Source organism: Schistocerca cancellata, chromosome 1, assembly GCF_023864275.1.
Source record: "Schistocerca cancellata isolate TAMUIC-IGC-003103 chromosome 1, iqSchCanc2.1, whole genome shotgun sequence".
In the NCBI taxonomy this organism is placed as follows: domain Eukaryota; kingdom Metazoa; phylum Arthropoda; class Insecta; order Orthoptera; family Acrididae; genus Schistocerca; species Schistocerca cancellata.
Window position 1 is genome coordinate 509,426,613 of NC_064626.1, and position 13,113 is coordinate 509,439,725.

A 13,113-nucleotide genomic window follows, 5' to 3' on the forward strand; every position below is an offset into this window, starting at 1 on the left:
ACACCGCTCTGGAAATTGATAATGTCCTTCATAGACATACAAACAGAGACACTACACACACTAGCTCAATAACAACGAGTTTAATATTACCTGCTTAAAAGCATTAATTTCTTCTTTTGAGCCATAACATTATAAAAATGGTGACCGTGACAATACTAGTCATATTCTTTCCTAGTCCATTTGGCAAATGGAGCGAGAGAAAGACGACAGTCTACGTGCTTATGAGCCCCAATTTCTTTATCGTGCCAACAGCCGTGTTGCGTGTGTTACATTTCAATGGACGTAGTAGAATACAATACCACCATTAAATTCTTTGTAATGGGAACCGAAGAGGACATCAGAATTGCACTTCGGGGATTACATCAAATCACTGGCAAGTCCTTGGACAAGCTATGCTGAGCTGCAAGGGAAAGATATCGCAAAACAAATCCTCGTTCTACGCAAACCACTGTCTTTTATTGTGCCGGCCCAAAATTTTTTTACTTATCTTCGTAGTTAAACAGCAGTAAGTTGTCTTTTCATCGTAGCAAACTGTGGACGTTGATTGTTGAATGTCTGTGAAGTTTTACTTAATGAAACCTGCCCCTGTATTCGACGTCGTTAATGGACACCTGTAGGATGGTGTTCGACTGCAGGTTAGCCAGTGTAACGCGAGTGGTGTAAGAAATGTTCACAACTAGTTTTTGGCTGGCAAGGAGAGGAATGCTGTAGCGTAAGGTGTCTTATCACCAGATTTAGCGCTAGTGCCCTGGATTAAATTCCAACTACAGGGCTATTACAAATGATTGAAGCGATTTTATAAATTCACTGTAGCTCCATTTATTGACATGTGGTCACGACACACTGCAGATACGTAGAAAAATTCATCAAGTTTTGTTCGGCTGAAGTCGCACTTCATCTTTCTGCCGCCAGAGCGCTCGAGAGCGCAGTGAGACAAAATGGCGACAGCAGCCGAGAAAGCGTATGTCGTGCTTGAAATGCACTCACATCAGTCAGTCATAACAGTGCAACGACACTTCAGGACGAAGTTCAATAAAGATCCACCAACTGCTAACTCCATTCGGCGATGTTATGCACAGTTTAAAGCTTCTGGATGCCTCTGTAAGGGGAAATCAACGGGTCGGCCTGCAGTGAGCGAAGGAACGGTTGTACGCGTGTGGGCAAGTTTCACGCGTAGCCCGCGGAAGTCGACGAATAAAGCAAGCAGGGAGCTAAACGTACCAAAGCCGACGGTTTGGAAAATCTTACGGAAAAGGCTAAAGCAGAAGCCTTACGGTTTACAATTGCTACAAGCCCTGACACCCGATGACAAAGTCAAACGCTTTGAATTTTCGGCGCAGTTGCAACAGCTCATGGAAGAGGATGCGTTCAGTGCGAAACTTGTTTTCAGTGATGAAGCAACATTTTTTCTTAATGGTGAAGTGAACAGACACAATGTGCGAATCTGGGCGGTAGAGAATCCTCACGCATTCTTGCAGCAAATTCGCAATTCACCAAAAGTGAACGTGTTTTGTGCAATCTCACGGTTTAAAGTTTACGGCCCCTGTTTCTTCTGCGAAAAAAACGTTACAGGACACGTGTATCTGGACATGCTGGAAAATTGGCCCATGCCACAACTGGAGACCGACAGCGCCGACTTCATCTTTCAACAGGATGGTGCTCCACCGCACTTCCATCATGATGTTCGGCATTTCTTAAACAGGAGATTGGAAAACCGATGGATCGGTCGTGGTGGAGATCATGATCAGCAATTCATGTCATGGCCTCCATGCTCTCCCGACTTAACCCCATGCGATTTCTTTCTGTGGGGTTATGTGAAAGATTCAGTGTTTAAACCTCCACTACCAACAAACGTGCCAGAACTGCGAGCTCGCATCAACGATGCTTTCGAACTCATTGATGGGGACATGCTGCGCCGAGTGTGGGAGGAACTTGATTATCGGCTTGATGTCTGCCGAATCACTAAAGGGGCACATATCGAACATTTGTGAATGCCTAAAAATTTTTTTTGAGTTTTTGTATGTGTGTGCAAAGCATTGTGAAAATATCTCAAATAATAAAGTTATTGTAGAGCTGTGAAATCGCTTCAATCATTTGTAATAACCCTGTACCTTTGCAGCGTTTCGTGAAGTGAGAGCGTGTGACACTTACGACGGTGTTCGGTCGATTAAACAACTGACCAAACGGCTTCGAATTTCTCAGCCAGCAATGCTGTACATCGCTTGCTTTCTTTAGCTGATTAGAGCTTGCTAGGTTGTTCAAATGGACACCAGGTAGTTGAGTTTATGTGTGTATGTTGGTGGCACAGGCCCGGCAGTCACTCTGGAACAGGCCGTGAGACGGCACCTACAGCGACCACGGGCCGCTGACGTCTTCACACGGCAGCATGGCGAAGCGGGTTGAGGGCTCGGCCCCCGTCAAGGACCGCATCCACTGGCAGCAGGTGGCCGCCGCCACGATCGGTGAGTCCGTCTGCACAGTCCATCACTCGTTCCAGGGACACGAATGTCAAGTTCCTCTCGTGGTGATATGGCTTTTGTTTTCTTAATTTCGTTTTTGGCTATGCAGCCATTCAGCCAACTCAACATGTTTTCGAAAAGCATTGTGGTTAAGTCAGCTGTTCGTCGTCATTAACCGTCTGCTATCCGCTTCGTCTAGGTGTTTCCTTCGAGTGCTGTCTTTATCGATGCACCTGAATTCTGCCCCTTACGACGATTTACATTATTTTGTATGAAACCTTCCACACTACAAATTGTACCATTGTGCCGACGGTGCTGACTTCTCTTGCACTGAGACTGCAGTGTATACGGAGGTCGGAGTAGAAGCTTAACGCATCGGGACAGACCGCAGTGTTCTGAAAGCTGTACTAATCCTGCGTCTTCACCCCAAGTAGTTTGAGTTTGTCCCAGCACAGTGACATGGGAGTCGTCGCTTCCTAATGAGGCACTGTAATCTGAAATGAAATGCTACTAAACGTAACTTGGGTAATCAGGCACAGCCAGATTATTAAGTGACATAATCCATATTTTACAAGGGATTTCAGTTATGAACCTTCCTGGCAGATTAAAACTGTGTGGCGGACCGAGACTCGAACTCGGGACCTTTGCGTTTCGCGGGCAAGTGCTCTACCAACTGAGCTACCCAGGCACGACTCACGCCCCGTCCTCACAGCTTTAATTCCGCCAGTACCTCGTCTCCTGCCTTCCAAATTTCACAGAAGCTCTCCTCAGCTTTAATTCCACCAGTACCTCGCCTCCTACCTTCCAAACTTCACAGAAGCTCTCCTGGGAAACTGAGGAGAGCTTCTGTGATGTTTGGAAGGTAGGAGACGAGGTACTGGCGGAATTAAAGCTGTGAGGACGGGGCGTGAGTCGTGCCTGGGTAGCTCAGTTGGTAGAGCACTTGCCCGCGAAACGCAAAGGTCCCGAGTTCGAATCTCTGTCCGCCACACAGTTTTAATCTGCCAGGAGGTTTCATATCAGCGCACACTCCGCTGTAGAGTGAAAATTTCAGTCTAGATTCCAGTTACTTTATTCACTACTTTGGCGTTGTTTAAAATAAGAAGCCCATGATCACAAAGTCCTGTACACACAACTGCCGAAAAAAATGGCTCTGAGCACTATGGGACTTAACTGCTGAGGTCATCAGTCCCCTAGAACTTAGAAATATTTAAACTTAAGTAACCTAAGAACATCATACACATCCAAGTCCGAGGCAGGATTCGAACATACGACCGTGCGGTCGCGCGGTTCCAGACTGTAGCGCCTACAACCGCTCGGCCACTCCGGCCGGCCACAACTGTCGATCTGTAATCCAGACTCAAGATATTGTAGAGTTTATGTTTCATGCACTGTGTGCAATAAAACACTTCTCTACTAATTAATCAGCCTGCATTGTTCGCATACTCGCGCCTAAAGGCAACAACACCGCTGCCAATAAGTTGCGTACTTCGATCCAACTGCCGGCGCGGAGCGCTTTGTGGTGCATTGTTCGTAGAGTGCTTCCGTCGTTAATAAGTTTTATTACTTTACAAAAGTTATAGTTAGATTATTGTAGCAAGTACATACTAATCAGTTCAAGAAGACTTTTCACCCTTCTATATCTGACATTTTGTTCAGCTAATAAATAGTACTGAAGCTGTAAGTTTTAGCGCAAACCGTATTCCGGCTGCCAATCCACTGGCACCACGTCAGCTAAAGCAGTGGATCATCGTATTTAAGCATCGTATGTAAACTTACACGTAGCAAATGACCTAGGCTGCAAACTTCGATAAAATGTTCTGTCTGACGTCGCTCCCGTGTTATAACGTTATAACACTTTGGACGACAATAAACAATGATGCATGCAAGAGCCAGATGTTTTACACCCGTATGTTTCGAAATGACACGTACTGATTCTTCATAACATCGTCGACTAAATCTTTCTTTATCTGCCGAGCGGGATTAGCCGAGCAGCCTAGGCGCTGCAGTCATGGACTGTGCGGCTGGTCCCGGCGGAGGTTCGAGTCCTCCCTCGGACATGGGTGTGTGTGTGTGTGTGTGTGTGTGTGTGTGTGTGTGTGTGTGTGTGTTTGTGTTAGTCCTTAGGATAACTTAGGTTAAGTAGTGTGTAAGCTTAGGGACTGATGACCTTAGCACTTAACTCCCATAAGTTTTCACACACATTTGAAATTGTTTTTCTTTATCTCTTGGGATCTAGATTTTCCTTGGTCCATCGACGAGTACCAACCCATTCGTCTGGCTAAATGTTCCATTCATGTGCATTTCGTTTTAAATATGAAACATTTTCGATTCAAGTCTACTCCCTGATTCATATGTTTTCTCGTGTCTGTTATTGATTCCTAACAATCTCGCTATTTCTCACTAAAAAATCCTTAGTTTTTTAAAAGGTTTATCTTTAAACGTCCGTATGGAGCTGTCCTAAGTCAAAACTGATTGTAAACGTGTTACTTCAGAATACTAGAAACTTAATTTTGAAAAACGCTGAAGTGGGTAGAAGCCTCCTAGAATGACGCCTGCTCATTGCCAGCTTCAGCAGTCTCCCATGGAGTAAGCGGTCTGATGATGACAGGAACAGTGGTAGAAGCTGGTCACCAGTAAATTAAATAAACATGTTTATGCGGTTGGTACTGTTCAATTATGTTAAAAAAATAAAACATGTAAGCAAAATCGCTGGCTTGCAATTGAAACACGATAAAATATTTCAAAAAAAATTTAAAATCTATTAAGTTTAGAAAAATAACTGGAAGCCATTTTCGCTCCCCTCCTGCTCGACCAATCGTTGCTTTCAAAAATACTATTAAAATTCAACAACTGGTTCTACGACTTCGTTGCTAATTTATACAGTTTCCTTTTTGTTGTGTTGATTGTACATTTGTTTGAGCGTATGAGGATATATACTTTCAAACTCGGTTTTTGAAGTTACTCCATGTTACAATTGTTTAAATTTGTCTTCACTATGAACAGTACAGTGTCACCAGAAGAAAGAAGTCGATTCAGATATATTGCATCATCATACATTCTTTATTATTTTTCGCAGTTTAGAGAACTGAGTATTTCTTCTAGGGACAATGAATATGTATTTTTTGTAATATGAATAACTTGTTTTCATATTTTGGAATTTTGACAGTGCTGCTAAAGTATATTGGGACGGGGAGCTGTTAGACGTTTTGGAGACACGCATTTCTGAGTTTTGTTCCATGATTACAGCTGCTACTCATGGTAGAGTTGGAGAGAACCACAGCTGGGACAGTGGTATGTAAGTAAGGGAAAGTGAAATGAGTGTCGTTCTTGGAGAACGTGAAGGCGACATTTAGGTAACGTGGGCAAGTGTGGAATAGGTAGCTAGTGTCTCTTGATGGACGATAGGGAGTCATTCGAAGAGATCTGCATTACGTCGTGCGATAAAACGTATCCTTTTCCTGTAGTGAAGGTATAAGACGTAGCAAGTTGTTGGCATCGAATAGCGTATTTGTGGAATGGATAGGGACGGTATTTCTAGCTTGGTGAAGAGTATTTTGCCTTGCAGTTGTAGGTGCAGTTCAGAGGGGATAGTTCACAAATACACTCCTGGAAATTGAAATAAGAACACCGTGAATTCATTGTCCCAGGAAGGGGAAACTTTATTGACACATTCCTGGGGTCAGATACATCACATGATCACACTGACAGAACCACAGGCACATAGACACAGGCAACAGAGCATGCACAATGTCGGCACTAGTACAGTGTATATCCACCTTTCGCAGCAATGCAGGCTGCTATTCTCCCATGGAGACGATCATAGAGATGCTGGATGTAGTCCTGTGGAACGGCTTGCCATGCCATTTCCACCTGGCGCCTCAGTTGGACCAGCGTTCGTGCTGGACGTGCAGACCGCGTGAGACGACGCTTCATCCAGTCCCAAACATGCTCAATGGGGGACAGATCCGGAGATCTTGCTGGCCAGGGTAGTTGACTTACACCTTCTAGAGCCCGTTGGGTGGCACGGGATACATGCGGACGTGCATTGTCCTGTTGGAACAGCAAGTTCCCTTGCCGTTCTAGGAATGGTAGAACGATGGGTTCGATGACGGTTTGGATGTACCGTGCACTATTCAGTGTCCCCTCGACGATCACCAGTGGTGTACGGCCAGTGTAGGAGATCGCTCCCCACACCATGATGCCGGCTGTTGGCCCTGTGTGCCTCGGTCGTATGCAGTCCTGATTGTGGCGCTCACCTGCACGGCGCCAAACACGCATACGACCATCATTGGCACCAAGGCAGAAGCGACTCTCATCGCTGAAGACGACACGTCTCCATTCGTCCCTCCATTCACGCCTGTCGCGACACCACTGGAGGCGGGCTGCACGATGTTGGGGCGTGAGCGGAAGACGGCCTAACGGTGTGCGGGACCGTAGCCCAGCTTCATGGAGACGGTTGCGAATGGTCCTCGCCGATACCCCATGAGCAACAGTGTCCCTAATTTGCTGGGAAGTGGCGGTGCAGTCCCCTACGGCACTGCGTAGGATCCTACGGTCTTGACGTGCATCCGTGCGTCGCTGCGGTCCGGTCCCAGGTCGACGGGCACGTGCACCTTCCGCCGACCACTGGCGACAACATCGATGTACTGTGGAGACCTCACGCCCCACGTGTTGAGCAATTCGGCGGTACGTCCACCTGGCCTCCCGCATGCCCACTATACACCCTCGCTCAAAGTCCGTCAACTGCACATACGGTTCACGTCCACGCTGTCGCGGCATGCTACCAGTGTTAAAGACTGCGATGGAGCTCCGTATGCCACGGCAAACTGGCTGACACTGACGGCGGCGGTGCACAAATGCTGCGCAGCTAGCGCCATTCGACGGCCAACACCGCGGTTCCTGGTGTGTCCGCTGTGCCATGCGTGTGATCGTTGCTTGTACAGCCCTCTCGCAGTGTCCAGAGCAAGTATGGTGGGTCTGACACACCGGTGTCAATGTGTTCTTCTTTCCATTTCCAGGAGTGTATTACATTGGCATGTATACTGCAAGTTTGGGTATGGTTTGTGGATGAGACTGCACCTGCGCTGCGGACACATTGCGGGGGTTTTGCTATCTCATATGTACGGTACATGCTGTAGGTAAGGCACTTTTACTTAGTCTATCCCCCCGTCTGAAAAGTTCCGAGACTTCTTCTACTGCTGGCGTGTAAGCGGCGTCAGTGCACTAACTGCGGTGGCAGCTTGAACTAAAAGCTGTTAACCGGAGATGAGCACGGGACCAGTCAGTTGTGAGCAGGCAGCGTTACGTAGTGGATGTGCAACCGCTGTGTCATCGTTGCTGTGTCGTTAATGCAATGTAGGAACATTTCCAAGTAGTCTTCAAGATACTCTAGAGAATGTTTTGAAGAAAAGAAAAATGTGTGCAAAGCTGGCCCCGCACACCTTGACCTGCGAAGAAAAACAACGACGTGTTTACGCCTGCCGCGACTTGATTGAAATGCAAAACAGGGACAATACGTTTCTGGAAAAAAATCGTCGCTTGTGACTAGACTTGTTGTTATCAATACGGATCTATCGTAAAACAACAAAGTATAGACATTCACATGAAAGGTCAACGCTTTGACGACATAACCGACATTCTAGCCGATATGATTGATGTGTGAGTTGAACAACGTTCCAAAGAATGGCTTCTCGGACAGTTTCGCATGGCTGTATGAACGTTCTTTGCGCTACACTCAACTGGATGGTGACTATGTAGAACCTCTGACAATAGAGTTCGGTGGATAGTGCTGTAACTTTAACGTAGACGAACTACGAATTTCAGTTACCTTACTGTCGTTCATAATAGTCACCTATAACTATGTGCCGCTGAGCTCTGCAATACATGTCTTGGAAACATTGCACAGTGTTCCTTTGGGATGGTGTTCAAAAGCCGCATCATCTTTCGTTGGATGTCAGGAATATCATCAAATCTCTTTCCTTTCAAAGCGAGTTTGAGTCGAGGGAATAGGAAGAAGTCTGGAGGATTGCGATCTGGCGAGTATGTTGTATGTTCAAGTTGCACTACCCCCTTTTTTGCCGAGACCTGTTTGTCGATATTGGCTGCGTGTGGGCGAGGGTTGCCGTGAACAAGAAACCAGGAACCTTGTTGTGCGTACTGGGGTCGTACGCTGTGTAGACGTTGCATGAAACGGGTCAAAATTTCAACGTACCGTACAGCGTTCAACGTCGTTCCCTGAGATAAAGATTCCTTATGGATAATGCCTTGACTATCAAAAAAGGTGTTGAGCATCGTTTTTGCGTGATTTTTCGTCTCTGACCTTTTTCCGACTAGGTACTGTCGGATACACCATTCCATGCTTTGTCGTTTCGTTTCAGGGTGGTACCGGAGACTTCATGTTTCATCGTCAGTGACAATACAATCCACGAAATTGGGTGTCGCATCCACCGTTTCGACAAAATCCTGTGAACCCTCTAAATGCGCCCGCTTCTGATCGTCAGTCAAGTGATATGGTACAAGACGACAACACGTTTTCCTCTTCCCTAACTACTGGGTAAGGATTCGTCGCACGGATTCACAGTTCATCTGCAGTTCATCCACTATCACGCGCACAGTTAATCGACTGTCGTTCGTGATTAATGTCCTCACTTTTTCAGTGTGTTCGCTAGTGGCGGCGGTCGCCGGTCATCCGCTACGGGCATTGTCAGAAATACTTTCCCGGCCTCTTCGAAAACGGGCGAACCACTCGTACACACACTTCATGGACACTGCTGGATCCCCATAAACACATAGCAGCATTGCAAGCGTTTATTTCGATGTCTTGCTAAGATGAAAACAAATCTTTAAATTGATTCTTTGGTAGTTCATTGTCCTGTTCTCAGTTCAGAACCAAGCACTAAACAAGCACTTCGTCCAACAAGTCCAACACGGAACACACACGATGCTCAAATGAACTACGGTGGGGGCAAGTTGTCAACACCGGCCGCTACGCAGGTGCAGCATTGTGAGTGGCCAGTGTTGCCCGATCGACCGTTCTGACTTCATTCACGAACTTTATTGTCAGAGGTTGTAGAACGCCTTGTATCATGACTGTCACATATCGCTTTGAGATTTAGTTTCAGCTCTGTTGTGATTATCTGTTACCTCGTTGTGTGAGCTTGGTACATTTTTCTGGGAGCAGGAGGTATTTGATATGTCGCCAGAAAGAGTGGGGAAGCTCCCCATCGCACCCTCCTCAGATTTAGTTATAAGTTGGCACAGTGGATAGGCCTTGAAAAACTGAACACAGATCAATAGAAAAACAGGAAGACGTTGTGTGGAACTATGAAAAAAAAAATAAGCAAAATATACAAACTGAGTAGTCCATGTGCAAGATACGCAACATAATGGATAGCGTGAGCTGAGGAGCGCCGTGGTACCGTGGTTAGCGTGAGCAGCTGCGGAATGAGAGGTCCTTGGTTCAAGTCTTCCCTCGATTGAAAAGTTTAATTTTTTATTTTCAGACAATTATTATCTGTCCGTCCGTCCGTCCGATGTGAGGTAACTGTGCCGTAGTAAGGGGACGCTACACCTAAACAAACATCGAAGCATACGACGTCAGTCGACTACAGCGCACGGAAGAGAGTGTATTCCTGATAACGAGGCTCCCTGGCTGGCAGTTGACTGTTCGCTGCTTTGGACGAGAGTGCATTAAATACGTGAGATGTATTCCGTGGGCAATATGAATCCAGCAAATATAGCTCGCGACTTCAATAACAAGGTCAATGAATATTTTCCGAACTGTAAGGAATCGGAAAGTTCGTTAGGGGATCGAAGGATTGTCGAACAAAGTAGTTTTTTACCCATTCGCCAAGTGTACAAGTTAGGTGGGTCGACAACATATTCCTGTCATGTGACGCATATGCCGTCACCAGTGTCGTATAGAATATATGAGACGTGTTTTCTTGCGGAGGAATCGGTTGACCTATGACCTTGCGATGAAATGTTTTCGGTTCCCATTGGAGAGGCACGTCCTTTCGTCTACTAATCGCTCGGTTTTGCGGTGCGGTCGCAAAACACAGACACTAAACTTATTACAGTGAACAGGGACGTCAATGAACGAACGGGCAGATCATAACTTTGCGAAAATAAAGAATGTAAGCGAAAATAAAGAATGTAAACTTTTCACTCGAGGGAAGACTTTAACCAGTCTAACAACCCTACCACAACAAAGGTCAAAATTTAATGATTGTGGTGTTGCTGCCGGCCGGAGTGGCCGAGCGGTTAAAGGCGCTACAGTCTGGAACCGCACGACCGCTACGGTCGCAGGTTCGAATCCTGCCTCGGGCATGGATGTGTGTGATGTCCTTAGGTTAGTTAGGTTTAAGTAGTTCTAAGTTCTAGGGGACTTATGACCACAGCAGTTGAGTCCCATAGTGCTCAGAGCCATTTTTTTTTGTGGTGTTGCTCGCGCTGCTAAACACTGCATCTGCGGGCAACAACAAAGTTATTATGTGGCAGGTGTCATTAGAGCACAGTTAATAAAGTCATTTCATGTAATAATGAATGAACTAGGCACTCATCTGTTCGTGTTTCCCACGCTGGTCTCGCTGTAAAATCCTGGATCAATCGTCGAAAATCTAGGTGGTGTTGATTCCAAGCTCGGATGCAAAGAGGCCTAGGTTTTATTCTGCTATCTTCAAAAGTTTTGTAGATGCGCTTCTCAAACCATTCCTGAAGATTAAACCTTTCAAAGTTAGCACAATGGTGATGAAAAAAAAAAAATCAGCACTCCGAATTTAAGTTACACTTTTTTTTATTGTTTTTGTTGCGATAGCACGTAACACACAAAACCTCAAAACCTCACTTCACAATACAAAACATACTTGAAAACATCTTCAGCACTGCTAAAGTTCACATTTGATAAACTGGCTACAATATACGTCCTTCCAACATGACGTCCAAGACTTGACTTTCTCAAGGTTCGACTCTAACAACTAACTAACTAATAATCGCATACGCGCCCAAAAATCAGAGTTACAAGTACAACAAAGATCATAGTGGCTAAAGAAAGAATACACATAAGAATAATATCATTGCAATATAAACATATCGATGTATAAAAGTGCCTCTACATTATTCAAATACAATCTGAATGTTGTCTCAGAAATATGTTAACTACTTTACAGAAACACAGTAGAATATTGCTGGTATCGAGAGGTTCAGGTGAGCTGCCGTAATGGTTAAGCAATTCAAGTACCATTACACCAAGAACCTTTCGTTCCGCAGATGCTCACGCTAACCGCGGGACCACGGCGCTCCTGAGCTCACACTATCCTTGATGTTGCGTATCTTGCGCATGGACTACTCACTTTGTATATTTTGCTTATTTTTTTCATAGTTCCACACAACTTCTTCCTGTTTTCTTGATTGATCTGTGTTTAGTTTTTCAAGGCCTATCCACTGTGCCAACTTACAACTAAATCCGACGGGGGTGCGATGGGGAGGTTCCCTTGTAAGTGATAACGAATACTATGGACTGCATGTCAGATTCGGACGTTTCCATTTGACTGCAGAAACCACATATAGTCCGAGTGTGCCTCTTTGGCCGTGACACTCGCGTGTTCGGATGCCGGCAGCTAACCTGAGCACGCTGTGCGTGGGCTGCGCCATGGGCTGGACAGCGCCGGTGCTGCCCGAGCTGGAGCGCCTGCTGGAGCAGCCGGGCGCCGGGCTGGTGGAGGGCGAGCCGCTGAGCGCGGCGCAGGGCGCCTGGGTGGGCGCGCTGCTGCCGCTGGGTGCGCTCGCCGGCTCGCTGCCCGCCGGATTCCTCACGCACCGCTACGGCCGACGCCTGCCGCTGCTAGCCTTCGGGGCGCTGCTCTGCGTCGGATGGCTGCTGCTGCTCTTCCACGAGTGGGTCAGTACCGCACACACTTTGACAGGGCTGGATGTTTTTTTTTTTGAGGGGGCGGGGGTGGGGGTAACACCAGTCGGTTAATCCTTTCGCTGCTGTGGGCCAGCATACACTTCCTGCAACGGCGTTCCCCAGGTGTTTGCTTGGACCAACGAGAAATACATGCCCTGTAACCAACTTGTTCCCCAGGTGCTTCGACCAGCGAGAAATACACGCCTTGTAACGAACTTGTGACGTCACACTAGTTAACTTGACTTGCCACACGCCACGAGATCTCGGTTCCTTGGGAAGCCCACTGGACAACAGTGTGTAACTGAAAAGACACTCGCTATCAACATTAACTTTGTCGTGTCCTATCGACAGCGTGCATGCATTTACGGGCGCAGTCAAGAATTGTTAAACTTGTCTGAAAAAGTTACTCGCTTCCTGCTGGATGCCTGCTGGTACTCGGAAGATCTGCAGAGCCCTGTGCTGTGACATACGCGCCACAGCCCGTCTTTCTCGCGGCGCTCGACAGGTGCTGTGGACGTGCATACGCGCGCTGCTCGGGTTTTCCTACATAGCAGTGCACGTTTTGTAGAGTTGCTCTTGGGGGACAAAAAGAAAAAGAATTCTTATTTTATGTTATTTTTTTTAAATGTCGAAAAGTGAATATTTGGTGGGCCACTTGGCAACAGAATCAGGGATTGATTACACTAATATAATAACATACGTCGAGCATTAAATACCTGAATAAGAGAAACATTATCATTTCTG

General features: G+C 46.4%; 1 protein-coding gene across 1 annotated transcript in view; it reads left to right on the plus strand.

Annotated features, from left to right (window-relative positions):
- The first annotated feature begins 2,386 nt into the window (after positions 1–2,386).
- The window catches only part of LOC126186611 (solute carrier family 2, facilitated glucose transporter member 8-like), a 37,508-nt gene continuing 26,781 nt past the window's right edge, over positions 2,387–13,113 (plus strand). The window contains exons 1-2 of the mRNA XM_049928229.1: positions 2,387–2,462; positions 12,080–12,360. Coding sequence (XP_049784186.1) covers positions 2,387–2,462; positions 12,080–12,360 — 357 coding nt within the window. The remainder of the gene's footprint in view (positions 2,463–12,079; positions 12,361–13,113) is intronic.